Raw genomic sequence first — 23,380 nt, forward strand, 5'->3', positions numbered from 1 at the left:
TTCTACTAGGGCTGTGGCTTCCACATGGGCTTTTAAAAACGATGCATCTGTGAACAGATTTGTAAGGCTGCGACTTGGTCGTCCCTTCACACTTTTTCCAAATTTGATACTTTTGCTTCTTCTGATGCTATCTTTGGGAGAAAGGTTCTTCAAGCAGTGGTGCCTTCCGTTTAGGTTCCTGTCTTGTCCCTCCCTTTCATCCGTGTGCTATTGCTTTGGTATTGGTTTCCCACAAGTAAGGATGAAATCCGTGGACTCGTCATATCTTTGTAAAAGAAGACTAAATTTATGCTTACCTGATAAATTACTTTCTTTTACGATATGACAAGTCCACGGCCCACCCTGTTCTTTTTAAGACAGTTTTTCTTTATATTTTTTGTAAACTTCAGTCACCTCTGCACCTTTTAGCCTTTCCTTTTTCTCTTCCTATACCTTTGGCCGAATGACTGAGGGTGGAGGGGAAGGGAAGGGGCTATATATACAGCTCTGCAGTGGTGCTCTTTGCCACTTCCTGTTAGCAGGATGAAATCTGTGGACTCGTCATATCGTAAAAGAAAGTAATTTATCAGGTAAGCATAAATTTAGTTTTTTTGGCTTTGTTTTCTAAGCTGTTTAAATACATTTGAATAGCTGCTATTTTCTTCATAAATGGAAAGAGTCCACAGCTGCATTCATTACTTTTGGGAAAAAATAAGAACCTGGCCACCAGGTGGAGGCAAAGACACTCCAGCCAAAGGCTTAAATACTTCTCCCACTTCCCTCATCCCCCAGTCATTCTTTGCCTTTCGTCCCAGGAGGTTGGCAGAGAAGTGTCAGAATTTATTTTGTCTCTTATGGAGGGTAGCACTCTTCAACATGGGACAGGAGTTTTAAGTAATCCTATCAGTCTCTCAGTGAGGGCTTGGATGAAAGTTAGAGTCCGGAGATGCAGGGAGAGTTTTTCTGTGAAACCATTCTGACTCATGTTAACAGCTCCTCAAGCAATCGCGTTGTCGAACTTCGCTCCGCTGCCTGCTTTCTTCTCTCAAGTCCATGGCAGAAGCGATGCGACTATCCGCCACACTTGAAGGGCCTTGTTCCTGTTCCACGGCATAGATTCCGGTAAGATCATTTCATTTTACTTTCGTCATGATTGTATTGTATTACAAATGTTTTCCTGAGAGGCTACCACCTTGCAGGACTAACTATATAAAAAGGGTCTCAGTGAGGCGCCTTTTCGAATCTTGGAATTAAGGGTAATATCTCCTGAGGGGCCGTGTTCCTGTTCCACGGCATAGATTCCGGTAAGATCATTTCATTTTACTTTCGTCTTGATTGTATTGTATTACAAATGTTTTCCTGAGAGGCTACCACCTTGCGGGACTAACTATATATAAGGGTCTCAGTGAGGCGCCTTTTCGTATCTTAAAATTAAGGGTAATATCTCCTGAGAGGGGGTACTGAACAGGGGGGGGGGGTTTAATCATGTTTGTTACGTGATTCCAGCTGCTTATGCATATTGTTAGTTAGGCTCATGACTTTGTGGAACATAACGGCCTTTGGAAGTGACGCGGCCTTTACGGTCGGGCGGGCTTTTTCTGGACTGTACGGATAATTTTTTTGACTCTCCATTTCCGCATTCCTAGCCCTGTGGCGACGGAGAAATTCGGATCTTCTGGTGTTGGGCTCTTAGGAGGTGGTGAGTCCCCAGCCATTGTGGGTGTCAGGTGCCGTTTAAGTTTTGGGTCCAAATCTTGTATCAATATCCTAGCTATGGAGGAGTCTGATACCGTGGAGACGGACGTCTCTGTTTTATTTTCTACTTCTTGCGCAGAATGCGTATTGCCCCGGATGATACTAGCCTATCAGTTATGTTCTGAATGCCGTATTAGAGTGCTCAATTCCTCAGAATCGGGGAATCAATGAGCCGCTGAGCCATCTGCCTCTGGGGCCTCTGTCCTCCGAGTGGCGAGTTCCCTTCTACCATCGCTTACTACGCGCAGGTAACCCAGAATTTGCTTCCCCTTCTCCGGAAGGTAGCTTCTTTCCACCAGGGGTTTTGGCACGATGTTGCATGTCCATAATTTTGGCACTGGTGCGTATGCAACTTCCAGAAGTTGGTTTTGGATACTGTTCCTGTTCCGTTATCCAGGGCTCTTCAAGCATAAGGTGGCCTGTTCAGCCCTCTGGGGGAACGACTGTCCCTGAGGCTTCGGGGGGTCAACCTTCGAGGCCGGAGTTGTCTTTCGCTCCGGCAGGGGTATGCTGCACTTTTCGGTATAGACTGACAAACCTTTGTGTTCTTTTGAGGCACGCTTTGGCCTTGTCGGAAGATCCCATCCTTATTAGATCTGAGTCTTCTCAGTCTGCTTCTTCGAATATCTTGCAGAAATAGACATAAGGGGATGAAGTTAATCTTCTTATATTCTTGTTATCGAGTACTTTTTCCAGTTTGAGCTTGGTAGAAGAGGGTCCCTGTTGGGCGCTTCTGTGGGTGCATCTGTTCTGCTTAGGCGATAAACCTACGGGTTGCCTTATCCTTTATGTTATTTGAATAACGCTCATATTTTATATTTCCTTTCGGGAAGTTGTCTGGAATCCATACTCACGATGTTTGATCGCACTGTTACTTCTAACAAAGTTTTGTTATAGACGTGTTTAGTCCTATGTGTGTCTGCTGTTTTTCCCTCTCTTGGGGGGATTCTATACGGCCTTGACAGGGATAGCCCTTGGTTTCAGGCTGGTCCTGATTGGGTTCAGTCCTTCTGTCTTGAGGCCTAGTTAAGACACGTGGCACCTGTTCTGCCTGGCTGGTCTGGTTGTACGCAGAGTGCCTCACATATTATTGTGTTATTCTTGTTCTCTTTTACAAGTTTCAGTTCAGCTTCTGAGTGGACCTGAGGGTTCGTGAGGCATGGGGGATTGGTTCAGTCCTCATTGGCCTCTCTAGCTGGTCGAAGCCGTTGAGGTAGCTCAGTTGGTAAAATACCCTGACTACTAGGCCTGTTCAAAGATCCTATGGTTACAGGTTCAGTCCTGGCAGGGCCGACTCAGCCCTTCATCCTTCTGAGGTCGATAAATTGAGTACCATAAAGATTGGGTAATAATAACAACTATTACTATTCAGCTGCCGATTTGGTTCATCCTAGAGCGGGCGCTGGAAAAGCACTTTGTGTCCCACTGGGAGAAGGGTGCTATATAAATACTAGTTAGACTCTCTCATGATTCCGTCTTTACGTCGGGATGTGGAGTGTTCCTTCCCCGCGTGGTTGGAGGTTTGGAGGATTTCAGACCTCCTTGCCGCTGGTTCTGGCGGTCTTGCCTTTGTGGCTCTTGGAATTGTCCTTTTTTTTTTTTTTTCCTTTGACGTTCTCTTCTTCGGATGAGAATTCGGGACTTGTCTTGGCTGCCATTAAAAGTGTTAATCTAGATTATGACTCCCACTGAAACTTGTGGCTATTTCCTACTTCGGGAATTAAGTTGTTCCTTATCAGTGGATGCTAGGCCGTGTTGTCTCCTTCTCCAAGCTTCGCTTATGGGTTTTTCTACTGGGGTTTAGGATGCTCTGCATTCTTTTTCCTTGGGTATGGTCCTCTGATACTCCGGAGGAGATTATGGAGACTAGCCTTTGTTTTGTTCACTCTTCGGGTGACCTTGTCCTTAATGTTTTTTCTGGGCGTTGCTTTATTGCCTTGGTGGGCTCTAGGCCTCTCGTGCGACTCTGTCGTACTTTATCTCCCTTTGGAGTGTCATTTTCCCTTTGGGGTTGGGATTTCAGAGTGTGACTTGTTCCCGTTTTCCGGGTTAGTCCAGTTATGTTCCCTGGGAGGTTTCCTGAAAAGTTCTGGAACTCAAGCCTAGTTTTTACTCAGACCTATAGTTTTTGTTGTGGATCTTCCGGATGTCCGGAAGACTTACGATCCTGTGGGTGGTTCGGTGCGATCCAGTTTTTCCAGGGAACACAGGCTATGACCTTCGGTCTAGAAGGCTTGGCTAGGATTTCTGTGCCCTTTGTCTGAGGTGTGCTCCACTTCTTTTTTGGGGAGTTCCTCAATGTTCATCTATGACGTCTAGATGATTTCATTTGGATTTGTTTCCTCAGCCTATGGCTTCATGTCTTAGGAGCTTGTGAGCTGTTCCTTCCGTACTCTACCCTTCGGGGGATCGTTTGTCCTCCTTATGGGGGTGGGGTTTCCTCTCTCGGGAGATTGGTTGTCCTGTCCTGTGTGCAGGTTGTTGGAACAGGAGTTTTTTTTATCCTCTAGAGAAGAGCGATCCGCTCTCTGGGGTTCTGTTTCTTCTGGGGAGATGATGTCTCCATGTTCGAGACTGTCATGGAGTTTCATGCTGGGTCTTCTGAGGCTTTGTTGCATTTTCTCTGTTCCTCTCCTATGGATTCTCTTGGACTTCCTATTGTTGGAGTTCTTGGGTTGGCACCTGAGCTCCGTTGGGGTGGTTGAGTCCATCTTTTTCCATCCTCTTTTTGGGGACTGGTGTTTGGTTGTTTTTTTCTGTTCCCCTGTCCTTCAGACCTGACAGTCAGCTGTAGTGGCCTGTGGGTTACTTTGCTGCATAGCAAGGGGAAGGTTGCAGTTTGAAAATCAGTCGCAACCATTTGCACTTTATCTGTGTGTTGGCAGATTTTTACCAAGACTCTATTGTTCGCCTTTGGGTCCTTGTGGTACGGTGATCCTTTTTGAGGTTTCTGTGCTTCTCCATGTTTCAGGATATGGAATAGGGCTGGCAGATTTTTGGTTACATCTGCGCCGGGTCCACTGCTTAGTGGATTTTTTGCAGTCTGTGGTAGGGTTTGTGACCCATCTTCTGCTGCTCTCACTTGCCTGCAAGTATTTTAATACTGAAGTCATCCTGGTATGATTGTAGTGTGTGGTGTTGACCCAAGGGCTTGCCTTCTGGGTTTGCTGCACGTATATCGGTTCCATAAGACTTCAATATTTTGAGTTCCTTGAGGACTCTATCTTCAGTCTTCTTTTAGGGTGCAGATGCACTATCTTGAGGAGAAGTTCTTCTCTGTGTCGGATTCCTGGTTTTAACCTTGTGGTTTCTGTACATCTGGGGTCTGGGCGTTGCCTCCCCTTAATCTCACGACTGGTTTTGGTCTCTGTGAGTTTGGTTTGGTTCTTGGTTTTTTCCTTTCTTGGAAATTGTTATACCCTTTTTTGGGGTTTCGGGGAATCCTTGCTTGTTCCCCCATCTCTTTCCCTTTTGGGAGTTTGTTTGTTGATCCCCTTCTCTGGTACGGGGTGTGTTGTTGAGGACCGCTTTCTGAGCGACGTTATCTCCTGAAGATGTGCTGGCTCAGTTGTGTTCTTTCTGCGGTCTCTAGCAAGGCTTGTGGACTATCTGCGGGTCAGTGTCCTTGGGGCCTTTTTTCTTTTCCAATTTTCTCGGCTTCGGACGAAGCGGGTTTTTTGTTGTGTAAGGGTTTTTCAGGCCTGGTGCCCTCAGAAGGGGCGCCTTTTTTACCCTCCTGTTTGTGCATTCAGTGTCCTCTATTGCTTGGGTATTCTTTTCCCAAAAGTAATGAATGCAGCTGTGGACTCTTTCCATTTATGAAGAAAAACATAAATTATGCTTACCTGATAATTTTTATTCAGATGGAAAGAGTCCACAGCTCCCGGCCTGTTTTTTTCTGGGGGGCATCTGTTATTTTCTTCTGGCATCTTTTCACCCTGGTATTTCTTCTACTGTTCCTTGTTCCTCAGCAGAATGACTGGGGGATGAGGGAAGTGGGAGAAGTATTTAAGCCTTTGGCCGGGGTGTCTTTGCCTCCTCCTGGTGGCCAGGTTCTTATTTCCCAAAAGTAATGAATTCAGCTGTGGACTCTTCATCTGAAGAAAAGAAAATTATCAGGTAAGCATAATTTATGTTTTTCAATTAAGCCTTTTAAAGGGTCAGTAAAGTTGAATAGAGCCTGCAATTTTAAACAACCTTCCAATTTACTTCTGTTTAATCTGGCTTAGTTCTCTTGGTACTCATTGTTAAGGCGTAATCCTAGGTGAGTTCAGGAGCGTGCATGTATTTTTAGCAATCTGGCAGCAGTGTTTGCAATAATGTTAATAGGAATGACATAGCTGGAAACACTGCTGCCAATTAAGTAAATATCAGCCTACCTAGGTTTACTCTTTAGTAAATGATACCAAGAGAACAAAGCAAATTTGATAATAGAAGTAAATTTGAAAGTTGTTTAAAATTCCATGTGTTATTCTATAGCAAGACATCAAAAATGTCTTGTAATTTCAAGGTCTTTATTGTCCCTTTAAATATTAAGTCAAATTAAGCAATACATTATGTAAATTCTGGCAAATATCAACAACATTATTATAACAGCAACAGCATAATAAACACACTTGCTATTCTTTTAGTCTGCTCACCTAAAGCATCAGAAATTTAACAGCAACACAGTTTCAGTGGGAGTCATAATCTAGATTAACACTTTTAATGGCAATTTATTTTCTTTAAAGTCTGTAACGTTTCTTTTTCACTATCTATTAATCTAAGAGGTGGGTTTGATAATGCAATTTTGTGATATTCCTTTGATGCTTAATGCAGCTTAAACAATTATATAATGGGTGGCAAATGTCAGTATTTTTTATATTTAATTATAGAATTTTTTTTATCTTTGCTATTCATTTGTTCTACAATACAAATGTTTCTGTAGAGTGAAGGTAAATACTGAAAAACATTAAATGCAATATCTGAATAATAATTTAATATTAAGATATTCAAATGTGATAAAAAAAATTTAAAAAATCAACATTATCAGCCAATATCAATATTCCCTTAGAATTAAGCATGAAAAGTGTCTCAAATTTCTATAACTTTGTATATCGCTGGATCCTAAATATTCTGGTTGGTAAGACATAAAACATCATTTGCTATGTATACTTGCTGATATATACCATGACAACACTACACTGCAAAATGTATAATAAACAATAAGGGCCAGATTGCAAGTGTAGCACTAAATATCACTTTCAAGAAAGTGATATTAGCGTTCCACTTTGTAATGCCAGCGCACACTATCACGCACATGCAAATTTGTCCATTTGCGGGTGCGTGATAATTTAGCACTCCAATTGTAATCTAGCCCTAAATGTTTTAAAAGCATTGTTTTGCAGTACCTTTGTAAAAGCCTCTTATCTCCTCTGCTGAGGCCAATTATGGACAGATAAAAGTGAGCTACTACAGTAATCAATACTATACAATCACTGCATAGAAACGAGTTGCGCTTCTGAAATACTGACTTCAAGGACTGGAAAGCCTCAATTTGCAGAGTTGAATTACAGTAAAACATAGTAAATAGCTAATTAAAGTACAATGAAAAGTTGTTGTTTTTTTTGTTTGTTTGCATTATTTTATATTAGTCTAAAGCTGCTTTATGTTTCTTTAAGGTCAACCCTTGCAGAAAAGGGATATAAATAGTCATAATAAATATTGACATAATATGTATAGCATAATATGTGTCACACATTTTGAAATGAGAGTGCTTACCAAAAATCACCAAGCCACACAATTTGTTTTAAATAAAAACTCCTTCTATGTTATGCTATTTTTTACTGCAGGTTGATATAGTCATTTGACCCTGTAACTTGCTACTCTGGGATTGCTTAAATTGGTAAAGAAATATGGAAATTCTCATTAGATATAAATCATTGACTTTAGATTGTGTGCTTCTTTACCCATAGTTGTATTAGCTATGTTTAATTAATAACACAATTTAATTACATGCCACTCACAACAGATCTATGATCATGTACATTTTTGTGTACATTGTAAAGTTATGGAGTCAAATAGGACAAGTTTATATTAATTAAATTCTTTCCCCTTTTTATTATAGGTATTAAGACTACAGCTGTGAAAAAGGGTGATGATTATGTTATCAATGGCAGCAAGATGTGGATAACCAATGGTTGCCAAGCAGACTGGATGTGCTTACTTACCAATACAAGTACAGGACCACCTCACAGAAACAAATCCCTCATATGTTTACCTATGAAATTACCCGGTAAGAATGGCATTTTAAAGTACGGCAAAGAAGCTGTTGTAGAATTTGTATGGGTTTGAGAGAAAAGTTCCTGAGATCTCTGATAAATATCTTATTAGCCCAATAAGCAAGAAATGCAAATGATCTGTTATTATCATAGAAGATTAATTTACTCTACAGCCTCTTGTGTTTACATATTATATATATAGGTACATTAGCATTACTTGTGCATGGGACCTCTATGTTTTCTGTCACACATTATCTCACATCAAGTGGTCTTCAAATTAAAAACTTCAAATAGAAATATGTTTTATTATAATAATTAGTAGCAGTAGTATTACTGTTAGTAGAAGTAGTAATAATAATAATTTTAATCAAAAAATGCAGTGACTAGAAAAGCAGTATTTAAATATGCTGTGATGCCTATGAAAGTTAGACATGGCTTTATTAACACAACCGATCATTAGATGCAGTAGAGTTCAGCCGGAGGGGTTACTATAAAGTTCTCCTTTTTTATATAACCCTCAGTTCTCCACCACACACTACTCACCTCTCTCCATCTGCAGCATACACTGTGTGAATTATTTTCTGCTTTTTGTGTAGATTAAAAAATAAATAAATGTGTGTGTGTGTGTGTGTATATATATATATATATATATATATATATATATATATATACTGTATATGTTCTAGGTGTGTGTTTATATGATGGTTTATGACCTAGTTTTCTTTCATAAACTTCACAAGCCTGCAATCTTTATCATCTCTCTGATATCACAGTCTTATTCTTTGCCTCCACTGGAATGGATGAAGAATTGTGGTGCTCCAGTTTTTTTTTCTTTGAAAATTATTATTATACTTTATTTATAAAGCGCCAACATATTCCGCAGCGCTGTCCATGAGTACTATTCATTTAGATAAGACAATGATATTAAACTTGTAAGAGACAAGACAAAATTTTACAAACACATACAGGAGGAATTGAGGGCCCTATTCCTGTGGGAACTTACAATCTAGAAGAGTAGGAGGTTGGGAAACAGAAGGTGAGGACTGCAAGAGTGAGCAAGATGTTAATACAGAGTTAGATGAGGGAACTATTCGGTGAGTGGAATTAATTTATTACTGAGTTGGGTGGTAGACTTCTTTAAACAAAAAAGTCTTCAGAGAGCATTTAAATGAAGAAAGATTAGGGGAAAGCTTGACAGCACGAGGTAGAGTGTTCCAGAGGATATGTGCTACACGACAGAAGTCCTGTAGTCTAGCATGGGAAGATGTGATAGTCAAAGATGCAAGAAGCAGGTCATTGTTGGATCTTAGTGGGCGGGCTCCAGTATGCTAGAGAGGATAGGTAGTGGGGAGCAGCTTTGGTGAGAGCTTTGTATGTAAGGGTGAGGATTTTGAATTTAATTCTGCTGTGAATGGGGAGCCAATGAAGGGTCTCGCAGAGAGGTGCAGCAGATACAGAGCGAAGGAAGAGGTGGATTAGCCTTGCAGAGGCATTTAGAATGGATTGAAGAGGGGAGAGGCGGTAGAGAGGAAGGCCAGTAAGTAGGTTATTGCAGTAGTCAAGTCGGGAAATAACAAGGGAGTGTATTATTTGCTTTGTGGGGATAGCACTCAGAAAAGGGGCGAATCTTGGAAATATTGCATAGGCGGTTGTGGCAGGATGAGAAAAGCGATTGGATGTGGGGGATGAAGGATAGATTTGAGTCAAGTGTAACTCCAAGGCAGTGAACTTGGGGAGATGGTGATGCTGTCGACAGGGATAGAAAAGTCAGAAGTCTGCATAGAGCTAGAGGTGGCGATTAGATGGAGCTCAGTCTTGGACATGTTAATCATCAGCTGGTGAGAGGCCATCCAGGAAGGAATACCAGATAAGCAGTTGCTGACATGAGAAAGGACAGAGGGAGAGAGAGCAGGGGTGGAGAGGTAGATCTGGGTGTCATCAGCATAGAGGTGATATTTGAAGCCATAACTGTTGATAAGCTTACCTAGTGAAGAAGTATAAATGAAGAATAGTAGAGGACCCAAAACTGATCTTTGAGGTATTCCAACAGACAAAGGCATTAGAGAGGAGGAGTCACCAGCAAATGACACAGAAAAAGACCTGTGAGAAAGATAAGAGTGAATCCAAGAAAGAGCAGTGTCACAAAGTCCAAAAGAGCTAAGGGTTTGTAGGAGGAGGGGGTGGTCAGTTGTGTCAAAGGCAGCTGAGAGGTCAAGTAAGATACGTATAGAGTAGTGGCCATTGCTTTTAGAAGAAAGAAGATTGCTAGTAACCTTGGTAAGGGCAGTCTCAGTTGAGTGTTTGGAGTAGAATCCAGATTGCAGGGGGCCAAGCAAGGATTTGGTGGACAGGAAACGGGTTAGGCGGTTGTAAACTAGTTTTTCGAGTTTTGATGTTAGTGGAAGCAGTGATATGGGGCGGTAGCTTTCAGGAGAATTAGGGTCAAGGGAGGATTTTTTGAGTATGGGAGTGACCTTTGCATGTTTGAAAGAAGATGGGAATGAACCAGTAGAGAGACATAGGTTGATTATGTAAATAAGAGCAGGAGTGAGGGTGGAAGAAAGGGAGGGTATTAGATGGAAAGGAATAGGGTCGAGCGGGCAGGTAGTGAGACGTAAGGAAGATGATAGTGAAGAAACTTCATTCTCAGTGGCTGGATGGAAGATGCGGAGGGTGGCAGAGGGAGTAACTGGGCCTGGAGTTGGAAGATTGCAGGTTGGTGTTTGGATGTTGCTTTGGATAGTATGTGTTTTGTTTATAAAGTAGCCAGGTCTTGAGCACTAAAGACAGATGGAGGGGGTGGAGTAGGTGAGTAGAGGAGATAGTTAGAGGTGGTTTTAAAGAGAGTTAAAAGAGGTTTGTGGAAAGAGTAGATATGAGAGAAGAAAATTAGGTTTCTCCAACATAGGTGTGTCCGGTCCACGGCGTCATCCTTACTTGTGGGATATTCTCTTCCCCAACAGGAAATGGCAAAGAGCCCAGCAAAGCTGGTCACATGATCCCTCCTAGGCTCCGCCTACCCCAGTCATTCTCTTTGCCGTTGCACAGGCAACATCTCCACGGAGATGGCTAAGAGTTTTTTGGTGTTTAAATGTAGTTTTTATTCTTCAATCAAGAGTTTGTTATTTTAAAATAGTGCTGGTATGTACTATTTACTCTGAAACAGAAAAGAGATGAAGATTTCTGTTTGTAAGAGGAAAATGATTTTAGCAACCGTTACTAAAATCGATGGCTGTTTCCACACAGGACTGTTGAGATGAATTAACTTCAGTTGGGGGAAACAGTGGGCAGACTTTGGCTGCTTGAGGTATGACACATTTCTAACAAGACTTGGTAATGCTGGAAGCTGTCATTTTCCCTATGGGAACCGGTAAGCCATTTTCTTAGTTTAGTATAAGAATAAAGGGCTTCACAAGGGCTTTAAAGACTGGTAGACATTTTTCTGGGCTAAAACGATTACTTTATAAGTATATTTAGTGGATTATAACTATAAATAGTTCTTTTAATCTTGGGGATGTATTAAAAAAACGGCAGGCACTGTATTGGACACCTTTTTCACTGGGGGCCTTTTCTAGTCATAGGCAGAGCCTCATTTTCGCGCCTCTAATGCGCAGTTGTTTTTGGAAAGCAAGGCATGCAGATGCATGTGTGAGGAGCTAAGAACCACTGAAAAAGCTTATAGAAGGCGTCATTTGGTATCGTATTCCCCTCTGGGCTTGGTTGGGTGTCAGCAAAGCAGATTCCTGGGACTGTATAGGGGTTAAATGTAAAAACGGCTCCGGTTCCGTTATTTTAAGGGTTAAAGCTTTCAAATTTGGTGTGCAATACTTTTAAGGCTTTAAAAAACAATTCCTTCATACTTTTTCACATATTCAGTAATAAAGTGTGTTCAGTTTAAAATTTAAAGTGACAGTAACGGTTTTATTTTAAAACGTTTTTTGTGCTTTGTTGACAAGTTTAAGCCTGTTTAACATGTCTGAACCATCAGATAAGCGATGTTCTATATGTATGAAAACCAAGGTTTCTCCCCATTTAAATTTATGTGATGATTGTGCCATAGTGTCCAAACAAAGTAGGGACAATGATGCCACAGATAATGATATTGCCCAAGATGATTCCTCAAATGAGGGGAGTAAGCATGATACTGCATCATCCCCTTCTGTGTCTACACCAGTTTTGCCCACACAAGAGGCCCCTAGTACATCTAGTGCACCAATACTTATTACCATGCAACAATTAACGGCTGTAATGGATAATTCTATTGCAAACATTTTATCCAAAATGCCTACTTATCAGAGAAAGCGCGATTGCTCTGTTTTAAACACTGAAGAGCAAGAGGACGCTGATGATAACTGTTCTGACATACCCTCACACCAATCTGAAGGGGCCAGGAGGGAGGTTTTGTCTGAGGGAGAAATTTCAGATTCAGGAAAAATTTCTCAACAAGCTGAACCTGATGTTGTAACATTTAAATTTAAATTAGAACATCTCCGCGCACTGCTTAAGGAGGTATTATCTACTCTGGATGATTGTGACAATTTGGTCATTCCAGAGAAATTATGTAAGATGGACAAGTTCCTAGAGGTTCCGGTGCCCCCCGATGCTTTTCCTATACCCAAGCGGGTGGCGGACATAGTAAATAAGGAGTGGGAAAGGCCCGGCATACCTTTTGTTCCTCCCCCTATATTTAAAAAATTATTTCCTATAGTCGACCCCAGAAAGGACTTATGGCAGACAGTCCCCAAGGTCGAGGGGGCGGTTTCTACTCTAAACAAACGCACTACTATTCCTATCGAAGATAGTTGTGCTTTCAAAGATCCTATGGATAAAAAATTAGAGGGTTTGCTTAAAAAGATGTTTGTTCAGCAAGGTTACCTTCTACAACCAATTTCATGCATTGTTCCTGTCACTACGGCAGCGTGTTTCTGGTTCGAAGAACTAGAAAAGTCGCTCAATAAAGAATCTTCGTATGAGGAGGTTATGGACAGAGTTCAAGCACTTAAATTGGCTAACTCTTTTATTTTAGATGCCGCTTTGCAATTAGCTAGATTAGCGGCGAAAAATTCAGGGTTTGCTGTCGTGTCGCGCAGAGCGCTTTGGCTAAAGTCTTGGTCAGCGGATGTGTCTTCCAAGACAAAATTGCTTAACATCCCTTTCAAGGGTAAAACACTGTTTGGTCCTGATTTGAAAGAGATTATTTCAGACATCACCGGGGGAAAGGGCCACGCCCTCCCTCAGGATAGGTCTTTTAAGGCTAAAAATAAGCCTAATTTTCGTCCCTTTCGCAGAAACGGACCAGCCTCTAATTCTACATCCTCTAAGCAAGAGGGTAATACTTCACAACCCAAACCAGCCTGGAGACCGATGCAAGGCTGGAACAAGGGTAAGCAGGCCAAGAAGCCTGCCACTGCTACCAAAACAGCATGAAGGGATGGCCCCCGATCCGGGACCGGATCTGGTGGGGGGCAGACTTTCTCTCTTTGCTCATGCTTGGGCAAGAGATGTTCAGGATCCTTGGGCGCTAGAAATAGTTTCTCAAGGTTATCTCCTGGAATTCAAGGAACTACCCCCAAGGGGAAGGTTCCACAGGTCTCAATTATCTTCAAACCAAATAAAAAGACAGGCATTCTTACATTGTGTAGAAGACCTGTTAAAGATGGGAGTAATTCATCCAGTTCCAATAGGAGAACAAGGGATGGGGTTTTACTCCAACCTGTTCATAGTTCCCAAAAAAGAGGGAACATTCAGACCAATTTTAGATCTCAAGATCCTAAACAAATTTCTCAGGGTTCCATCGTTCAAAATGGAAACCATTCGAACGATCCTTCCCACCATCCAGGAAGGTCAATTTATGACCACGGGGGATTTAAAGGATGCGTACCTACATATTCCTATCCACAAGGAACATCATCAGTTCCTAAGGTTCGCTTTTCTGGACAAGCATTACCAGTTTGTTGCACTTCCATTCGGATTAGCCACTGCTCCGAGAATTTTCACAAAGGTACTAGGGTCCCTTCTAGCGGTTCTAAGGCCAAGGGGCATTGCAGTAGTACCTTACTTGGACGACATCCTGATTCAAGCGTCGTCTCTGTCAAAAGCAAAGGCTCATACGGACATCGTCCTAGCCTTTCTCAGATCTCACGGATGGAAAGTGAACAAGGAAAAAAGTTCTCTGTCCCCGTCAACAAGAGTTCCCTTCTTGGGAACAATAATAGATTCCTTAGAAATGAGGATTTTTCTGACAGAGGTCAGAAAATCAAAAATTCTAAGCTCTTGTCAAGTAATTCATTCTGTTCTTCGTCCTTCCATAGCGCAGTGCATGGAAGTAATAGGATTGATGGTTGCAGCAATGGACATAGTTCCTTTTGCACGAATTCATCTAAGACCATTACAACTGTGCATGCTCAGACAGTGGAATGGGGATTATACAGACTTGTCTCCGACGATTCAAGTAGATCAAAAGACCAGAGATTCACTCCGTTGGTGGCTGATCCTGGACAACCTGTCACAGGGAATGAGCTTCCGCAGACCAGAGTGGGTCATTGTCACGACCGACGCCAGTCTGGTGGGCTGGGGCGCGGTCTGGGAACCCCTGAAAGCTCAGGGTCTATGGTCTCGGGAAGAATCTCTTCTCCCGATAAACATTCTGGAACTGAGAGCGATATTCAATGCTCTCAAGGCTTGGCCTCAACTAGCAAAGGCCAAATTCATAAGGTTTCAATCAGACAACATGACGACTGTTGCATATATCAACCATCAGGGGGGAACAAGAAGTTCCCTGGCGATGGAGGAAGTGACCAAGATAATTCAATGGGCGGAGGATCACTCCTGCCACTTATCTGCAATCCACATCCCAGGAGTGAAAAATTGGGAAGCGGATTTTCTGAGTCGTCAGACATTCCATCCGGGGGAGTGGTATCTCCATCCGGAAATCTTTTCCCAAATAACTCAATTATGGGGCATTCCAGACATGGATCTGATGGCCTCTCGTCAGAACTTCAAGGTTCCTTGCTATGGGTCCAAATCCAGGGATCCCAAGGCGACTCTAGTAGATGCACTAGTAGCACCTTGGACCTTCAACCTAGCTTATGTATTCCCACCGTTTCCTCTCATTCCCAGGCTGGTAGCCAGGATCAATCAGGAGAGGGCTTCGGTGATCTTGATAGCTCCTGCGTGGCCACGCAGGACTTGGTATGCAGACCTGGTGAATATGTCATCGGCTCCACCATGGAAGCTACCTTTGAGACAGGACCTTCTTGTTCAAGGTCCATTCGAACATCCGAATCTGGTTTCCCTCCAACTGACGGCTTGGAGATTGAACGCTTGATTTTATCAAAGCGTGGGTTTTCAGATTCTGTAATAGATACTCTGATTCAGGCCAGAAAGCCTGTAACTAGAAAAATTTACCATAAAATATGGAAAAAATATATCTGTTGGTGTGAATCCAAAGGATTCCCATGGAACAAGATAAAAATTCCTAAGATTCTATCCTTTCTACAAGAAGGTTTGGAGAAAGGATTATCTGCAAGTTCTCTGAAGGGACAGATCTCTGCTTTATCTGTTTTACTTCACAAAAGGCTGGCAGCTGTGCCAGACGTTCAAGCGTTTGTTCAGGCTCTGGTTAGAATCAAGCCTGTTTACAGACTTTTGACTCCTCCCTGGAGTCTAAATCTAGTTCTTTCAGTTCTTCAAGGGGTTCCGTTTGAACCCCTACATTCCGTAGATATTAAGTTATTATCTTGGAAGGTTTTGTTTTTGGTTGTAATTTCTTCTGCTAGAAGAGTTTCAGAGTTATCTGCTCTGCAGTGTTCTCCGCCCTATCTGGTGTTCCATGCAGATAAGGTGGTTTTGCGTACTAAGCCTGGTTTTCTTCCGAAAGTTGTTTCCAACAAAAATATTAACCAGGAGATAGTTGTACCTTCTTTGTGTCCGAATCCAGCTTCAAAGAAGGAACGTTTGTTACACAATTTGGACGTAGTCCGTGCTCTAAAATTCTATTTAGAGGCTACTAAAGATTTCAGATAAACATCTTCTTTGTTTGTTGTTTATTCTGGTAAAAGGAGAGGTCAAAAAGCAAGTTCTACCTCTCTTTCTTTTTGGCTTAAAAGCATTATCCGATTGGCTTATGAGACTGCCGGACGGCAGCCTCCTGAAAGAATCACAGCTCACTCCACTAGGGCTGTGGCTTCCACATGGGCCTTCAAGAACGAGGCTTCTGTTGACCAGATATGTAAGGCAGCGACTTGGTCTTCACTGCACACTTTTGCCAAATTTTACAAATTTGATACTTTTGCTTCTTCGGAGGCTATTTTTGGGAGAAAGGTTTTGCAAGCCGTGGTGCCTTCCATTTAGGTGACCTGATTTGCTCCCTCCCTTCATCCGTGTCCTAAAGCTTTGGTATTGGTTCCCACAAGTAAGGATGACGCCGTGGACCGGACACACCTATGTTGGAGAAAACAGAATTTATGCTTACCTGATAAATTACTTTCTCCAACGGTGTGTCCGGTCCACGGCCCGCCCTGGTTTTTTAATCAGGTCTGATGAATTATTTTCTCTAACTACTGTCACCACGGTATCATATGGTTTCTCCTATGCATATTTCCTCCTGTACGTTGGTCGAATGACTGGGGTAGGCGGAGCCTAGGAGGGATCATGTGACCAGCTTTGCTGGGCTCTTTGCCATTTCCTGTTGGGGAAGAGAATATCCCACAAGTAAGGATGACGCCGTGGACCGGACACACCGTTGGAGAAAGTAATTTATCAGGTAAGCATAAATTCTGTTTTACTTGGCCAAGTAAAGGGCAGAAGTGTATGAATGAAGAATAAACTTATAGTTGATTAAATCAGATTCTGAGTGAATTTCCCTGCAGACACGCTCAGTAGTATGGGAGAATTTTTGCAAATAGCATGTTTGCTGAGAGTGCCATGGCTGTAACTGTCGGCGTGATGTTTTGCGCAGTTTGGGAGGAGCAAGTGTGTCTAGTGCAGAGGAGGGAGTATTGTTATAGTTAGCTGTAGCGAGATCAGGGCAGATTATAGTGGAAGTATGAGAGAAGAGATCGTGAATGATTTTTTTGAAAATTGGAGCGGATCCACAGCGTGTAGATTTCTGGAGGTGCGGGGGCAGGATGGAGAAGTGGGTTTAGCTGTTGCATTAATATTATAGGTTGCCAGGTGATGGTCTGAAATGGAAAAAGGGCAACAAGTTAGGTCAGAAATAGAGCAGAGGTTGGAAAATACCAGATTGATGGAGTGTCCATCATGGTGAGTAGGGAATAGGGTGGATTGTGAGAGACCGAAGGAGGATGTGAATGAAAGATGTTTAGAGGCAGCAGGGGCAGACAGGTTGTCAATGGGAATGTTGAAGTCCCCAAGAAATAGTGTTGGTATATTTGTATAGAGAAAGTGAGGAAGCCAGGCGGCAAAGTTATCAAGGAATTGGGAGGTCAGTCCAGGAGGGCGATAGATGACTGCCATTCGGAGAGAGAGGGGGGGAGAAAAGGTGGATACAGTGGACTTCAAAGGAGGAGAAGGAGAGAGATGGGATTGGAGGTAGGTACTGATACGTGCAGGAGGGGGAGAGCAGGACCCCAACACTGCCGCCATGTTTCTCACCTGGCCTTGGGGTATGACTAAGTGGAGACCACCGTGTGTGTGAGCAGCAATGGAAGCGGTGTCAGAAGAAGATAGCCAGGTTTCGGTAATTGCTAAAAGAGTGAAAGCATTTGAAATAAACAGGTCAGGGTTTTAACCTATTATTTTCCCTTGGATAGCAAGATATTAAGAAAGGGAAGTATAGTGGAGTACTAAGGCTCAATAACGTAATTCTCCTATATTAGTTGTTGAATATAGCCTGCCTCAGGTGTCGTGGGGACTGGTCCTTTGCCTCTTCCTGTTTGAAATTGTAGTTGTGCTTCTATGACGCATCCCATGCTGTTTTACACAGTACTGGATGGGCTATCGACTGAAGGCAAAAATTCTGCAACTGAGTAAGCTCAGTGGAGTGGGTGTCTGACAGGTAAGTATGCACACTCACACAGTCCAAAGGCTATTTGTACTTACAGGGTTTTTGTGCATCATAGTCATTTGGCTCTGGATCACAGCTAAGCACAGACAGGATTGGGACTAAAGGTTTATGCAGAGTTGATACATGTATTTATGTGCACATTTTATGTATGACTTTATGTTTGTGCACATTTATTCAGACTGTGGTATGTGTACAGTATGTAGATTAGTTGGACAGTTTATATGGAGAAAAATACACAGTGCGATGACTTTCTATTTTGTTATCTTGGAAAATCATTGACTTTTTTTAAGGTTTTGGCCCCGCTTGGTAACTCAGTGCAGCTGAGTCAAACAGCGTGAGTGTGAAAAAAAATTCCCGCTGCACTGATGAATCACTAGCTAATTTCCTCTTTTCCTCAGCAGGTGGCAGTCATTTTTTAATACAAGTATCGCAGCTCTGGTTTTCTGCAGAAATTGTCAGTGGACTGAGTGTCTTCACCTGCTCCGGCTGCAGCATTAGTCAGGAGGGAATCTGTATAGAATACAATAAAGAAGAAGGCGCCAACATAGTGTGAATCTGTATTGAAAGTTGTTCACTCCCCACACATAAATGGTACTTACGAGAAGTAAAGCACTTGAGAAGTGCTACAACGACTTTCTGGAGCATTAACAGCTGTCCAGGTAGCTGGTCTCTCGTCCTCAAAGTGAGCTCCTAGTACTGTGTACGGTCTGCAGCAATTTGCAGCTTGAACCCTATCACCTGCTCCTTTCTCTCGCTGTATAATGTGAGAGATGCCCAAACCAGGTGGGCTGGTAGCTATGATCGGATTTCAAGTGTTTGTTAAAATAACGATTCCTAAAACATATATCACTCAGCCGTGAGTCAGGAGGGAGTATTTAAAGAGTCAGAGGATTAACTCGGTACACCAAGAGAGGGGGATTTGATTGTAGAATATTTTTCACTATAAATTTATATGTCATGTTGTGTATCTGGTCCTTATTAAGTGGTATTAGAGGTCCAGCAATAGACCAGTCAGTTTTACCTACCCTGTCATGGACTCATTTGTATGTTTTAAACTTTAAAGAATAAAGGATTGCGTTTTTACTTCAAGTTGACAGACTGCCTCCGGATCCTTCTTGTTTCAAGGTCCAGCAATAGTCATACTTTGTTTATGACTTTCAGAACCCTGTGCATACATTAGATTTAACTTTCTGTGCAAGTCTGTCTATTTAAGAATTATTTCTGCTTCAGTGAAGATCTTTATTTCTGTATAGTACAGGTTATTTACTTGTGTACCTATAGAGCAGACTGGAACTTTCCCTTCTAGCAATGCAGACCCATTAGAAGGGAGAAGTTTAGACAAAAAAGAAGAAAACGCAAAAGAAATGGTTAACAATAAAACTTCACTTCTGGTCGAGGACACTGCCTGCTTAAAGCTTTTCCTTATGCTATATTTCAAGAATGACTTATTACACTATGGGCAGACCTTTTTTTTGTTTGAGGGTGAGAATTTGGAAGAAAAGCCCCCGTATTGGAATTTCCCAAGGAAGAGGTCAGCGCTGCTGTGTATTTGCCTTTAGAAGGGAGAGCTACAGATTGTTTATTTTCCACCAAATTTATTCTCCCATTTTACTTGGGCATAAGTCTTAAAGTCCCAGTATTTTACTTTACTGTGATTTATTTACTGTTGTATTTGCTCGAACACAGTGAAATTCGATTTGGTGGTCCCCATTGTTATACATCTAGATCCTTTAGTAGGTAGATCCATTGTTTACTTATTTTGTGAACCTAAGTGTATAGTTGCAAGATTATTTTTTATTACCAGTTTAGCTTTGTAACTCTGTATGGATTTTATACATTCTATTCCAGCTAATGCTAAAGTTTTCTCTAAAGTATTTTGTGCAACTTTGTTTCTCCAACATAGGTGTGTCCGGTCCACGGCGTCATCCTTACTTGTGGGGATATTCTCTTCCCCAACAGGAAATGGCAAAGAGCCCAGCAAAGCTGGTCACATGATCCCTCCTAGGCTCCGCCTACCCCAGTCATTCTCTTTGCCGTTGTACAGGCAACATCTCCACGGAGATGGCTTAGAGTTTTTTAGTGTTTAACTGTAGTTTTTATTATTCAATCAAGAGTTTGTTATTTTAAAATAGTGCTGGTATGTACTATTTACTCAGAAACAGAAAAGAGATGAAGATTTCTGTTTGTATGAGGAAAATGATTTTAGCACCGTAACTAAAATCCATGGCTGTTCCACACAGGACTGTTGAGAGCAATTAACTTCAGTTGGGGGAACAGTGTGCAGTCTCTTGCTGCTTGAGGTATGACACATTCTAACAAGACGATGTAATGCTGGAAGCTGTCATTTTTCCCTATGGGATCCGGTAAGCCATGTTTATTACGATGGTAAATAAGGGCTTCACAAGGGCTTATTAAGATTGTAGACTTTTCTGGGCTAAATCGATTCAGTTTTAAAACATATTTAGCTTTGAGGAATCATTTTATCTGGGTTTTATTGATATTATAATATCGGCAGGCACTGTATTAGACACCTTATTTCTCTGGGGCTTTCCCAAAGCATAAGCAGAGCCTCATTTTCGCGCCGGTGTGGCGCACTTGTTTTTGAGAGGCATGGCATGCAGTCGCATGTGAGAGGAGCTCTGATACTTAGAAAAGACTTTCTGAAGGCGTCATTTGGTATCGTATTCCCCTTTGGGCTTGGTTGGGTCTCAGCAAAGCAGATACCAGGGACTGTAAAGGGGTTAAAGTGTTAAAACGGCTCCGGTTCCGTTATTTTAAGGGTTAAAGCTTCCAAATTTGGTGTGCAATACTTTTAAGGCTTTAAGACACTGTGGTGAAAATTTGGTGAATTTTGTACAATTCCTTCATGTTTTTTCGCAATTGCAGTAATAAAGTGTGTTCAGTTTAAAATTTAAAGTGACAGTAACGGTTTTATTTTAAAACGTTTTTTGTACTTTATTATCAAGTTTATGCCTGTTTAACATGTCTGAACTACCAGATAGACTGTGTTCTGAATGTGGGGAAGCCAGAATTCCTGTTCATTTAAATAAATGTGATTTATGTGATAATGACAATGATGCCCAAGATGATTCCTCAAGTGAGGGGAGTAAGCATGGTACTGCATCATTCCCTCCTTCGTCTACACGAGTCTTGCCCACTCAGGAGGCCCCTAGTACATCTAGCGCGCCAATACTGCTTACTATGCAACAATTAACGGCTGTAATGGATAATTCTGTCAAAAACATTTTAGCCAAAATGAACCCTTGTCAGCGTAAGCGTGGCTGCTCTGTTTTAGTTACTGAAGAGCATGACGACGCTGATATTAATATCTCTGAAGGGCCCCTAACCCAATCTGAGGGGGCCAGGGAGGTTTTGTCTGAGGGAGAAATTACTGATTCAGGGAACATTTCTCAACAGGCTGAACCTGATGTAATTGCATTTAAATTTAAGTTGGAACATCTCCGCATTCTGCTTAAGGAGGTATTATCCACTCTGGATGATTGTGAAAAGTTGGTCATCCCAGAGAAACTATGTAAAATGGACAAGTTCCTAGAGGTGCCGGAGCTCCCAGAAGCTTTTCCTATACCCAAGCGGGTGGCGGACATTGTTAATAAAGAATGGGAAAGGCCCGGTATTCCTTTCGTCCCTCCCCCCATATTTAAAAAATTGTTTCCTATGGTCGACCCCAGAAAGGACTTATGGCAGACAGTCCCCAAGGTCGAGGGAGCGGTTTCTACTTTAAACAAACGCACCACTATACCCATAGAGGATAGTTGCGCTTTCAAAGATCCTATGGATAAAAAATTAGAAGGTTTGCTTAAAAAGATGTTTGTTCAGCAGGGTTACCTTCTACAACCAATTTCATGCATTGTCCCTGTCACTACAGCCGCATGTTTCTGGTTTGATGAACTGATAAAGGCGCTCGATAGTGATTCTCCTCCTTATGAGGAGATTATGGACAGAATCAATGCTCTCAAATTGGCTAATTCTTTCACCCTAGACGCCACTTTGCAATTGGCTAGGTTAGCGGCTAAGAATTCTGGGTTTGCTATTGTGGCGCGCAGAGCGCTTTGGTTGAAATCTTGGTCGGCTGACGCGTCTTCCAAGAACAAGCTACTAAACATTCCTTTCAAGGGGAAAACGCTGTTTGGCCCTGACTTGAAAGAGATTATCTCGGATATCACTGGGGGTAAGGGCCACGCCCTTCCTCAGGATCGGCCTTTCAAGGCGAAAAATAGACCTAATTTTCGTCCCTTTCGTAAAAACGGACCAGCCCAAAGTGCTACGTCCTCTAAGCAAGAGGGTAATACTTCTCAAGCCAAGCCAGCTTGGAGACCAATGCAAGGCTGGAACAAGGGAAAGCAGGCCAAGAAGCCTGCCACTGCTACCAAGACAGCATGAAATATTGGCCCCCGATCCGGGACCGGATCTGGTGGGGGGCAGACTCTCTCTCTTCGCTCAGGCTTGGGCAAGAGATGTTCTGGATCCTTGGGCGCTAGAAATAGTCTCCCAGGGTTATCTTCTGGAATTCAAGGGACTTCCCCCAAGGGGGAGGTTCCACAGGTCTCAGTTGTCTTCAGACCACATAAAAAGACAGGCGTTCTTACATTGTGTAGAAGACCTGTTAAAAATGGGAGTGATTCATCCTGTTCCACTAAGAGAACAAGGGATGGGGTTCTACTCCAATCTGTTCATAGTTCCCAAAAAAGAGGGAACGTTCAGACCAATCTTAGATCTCAAGATCTTAAACAAGTTTCTCAAGGTTCCATCTTTCAAGATGGAAACCATTCGAACTATTCTTCCTTCCATCCAGGAGGGTCAATTCATGACCACGGTGGATTTAAAGGATGCGTATCTACATATTCCTATCCACAAGGAACATCATCGGTTCCTAAGGTTTGCATTCCTGGACAAACATTACCAGTTCGTGGCGCTTCCTTTCGGATTAGCCACTGCTCCAAGGATTTTCACAAAGGTACTAGGCTCCCTTCTAGCGGTGCTAAGACCAAGGGGCATTGCAGTGGTACCTTACCTGGACGACATTCTGATTCAAGCGTCGTCCCTTCCTCAAGCAAAGGCTCACACGGACATTGTCCTGGCCTTTCTCAGATCTCACGGCTGGAAAGTGAACGTGGAAAAGAGTTCTCTATCCCCGTCAACAAGGGTTCCCTTCTTGGGAACAATTATAGACTCTTTAGAAATGAGGATCTTTCTAACAGAGGCCAGAAAAACAAAACTTCTAGACTCTTGTCGGATACTTCATTCCGTTCCTCTTCCTTCCATAGCTCAGTGCATGGAAGTGATCGGGTTGATGGTAGCGGCGATGGACATAGTTCCTTTTGCGCGCATTCATCTAAGA

The 23,380-nt window shown here is 42.4% G+C and overlaps 1 protein-coding gene across 3 annotated transcripts in view; it reads left to right on the forward strand.

The window, feature by feature from the left end:
• The window catches only part of LOC128660289 (probable acyl-CoA dehydrogenase 6), a 754,599-nt gene that overhangs the window by 568,513 nt on the left and 162,706 nt on the right, over positions 1-23,380 (forward strand). For all 3 annotated transcript variants that reach the window (XM_053714056.1, XM_053714055.1, XM_053714057.1), the window contains exon 6: positions 7,841-8,008. In XM_053714056.1, coding sequence (XP_053570031.1) covers positions 7,841-8,008 — 168 coding nt within the window. The remainder of the gene's footprint in view (positions 1-7,840; positions 8,009-23,380) is intronic.

The sequence above is a fragment of the Bombina bombina genome, chromosome 5, assembly GCF_027579735.1.
Source record: "Bombina bombina isolate aBomBom1 chromosome 5, aBomBom1.pri, whole genome shotgun sequence".
Lineage (NCBI taxonomy): Eukaryota > Metazoa > Chordata > Amphibia > Anura > Bombinatoridae > Bombina > Bombina bombina.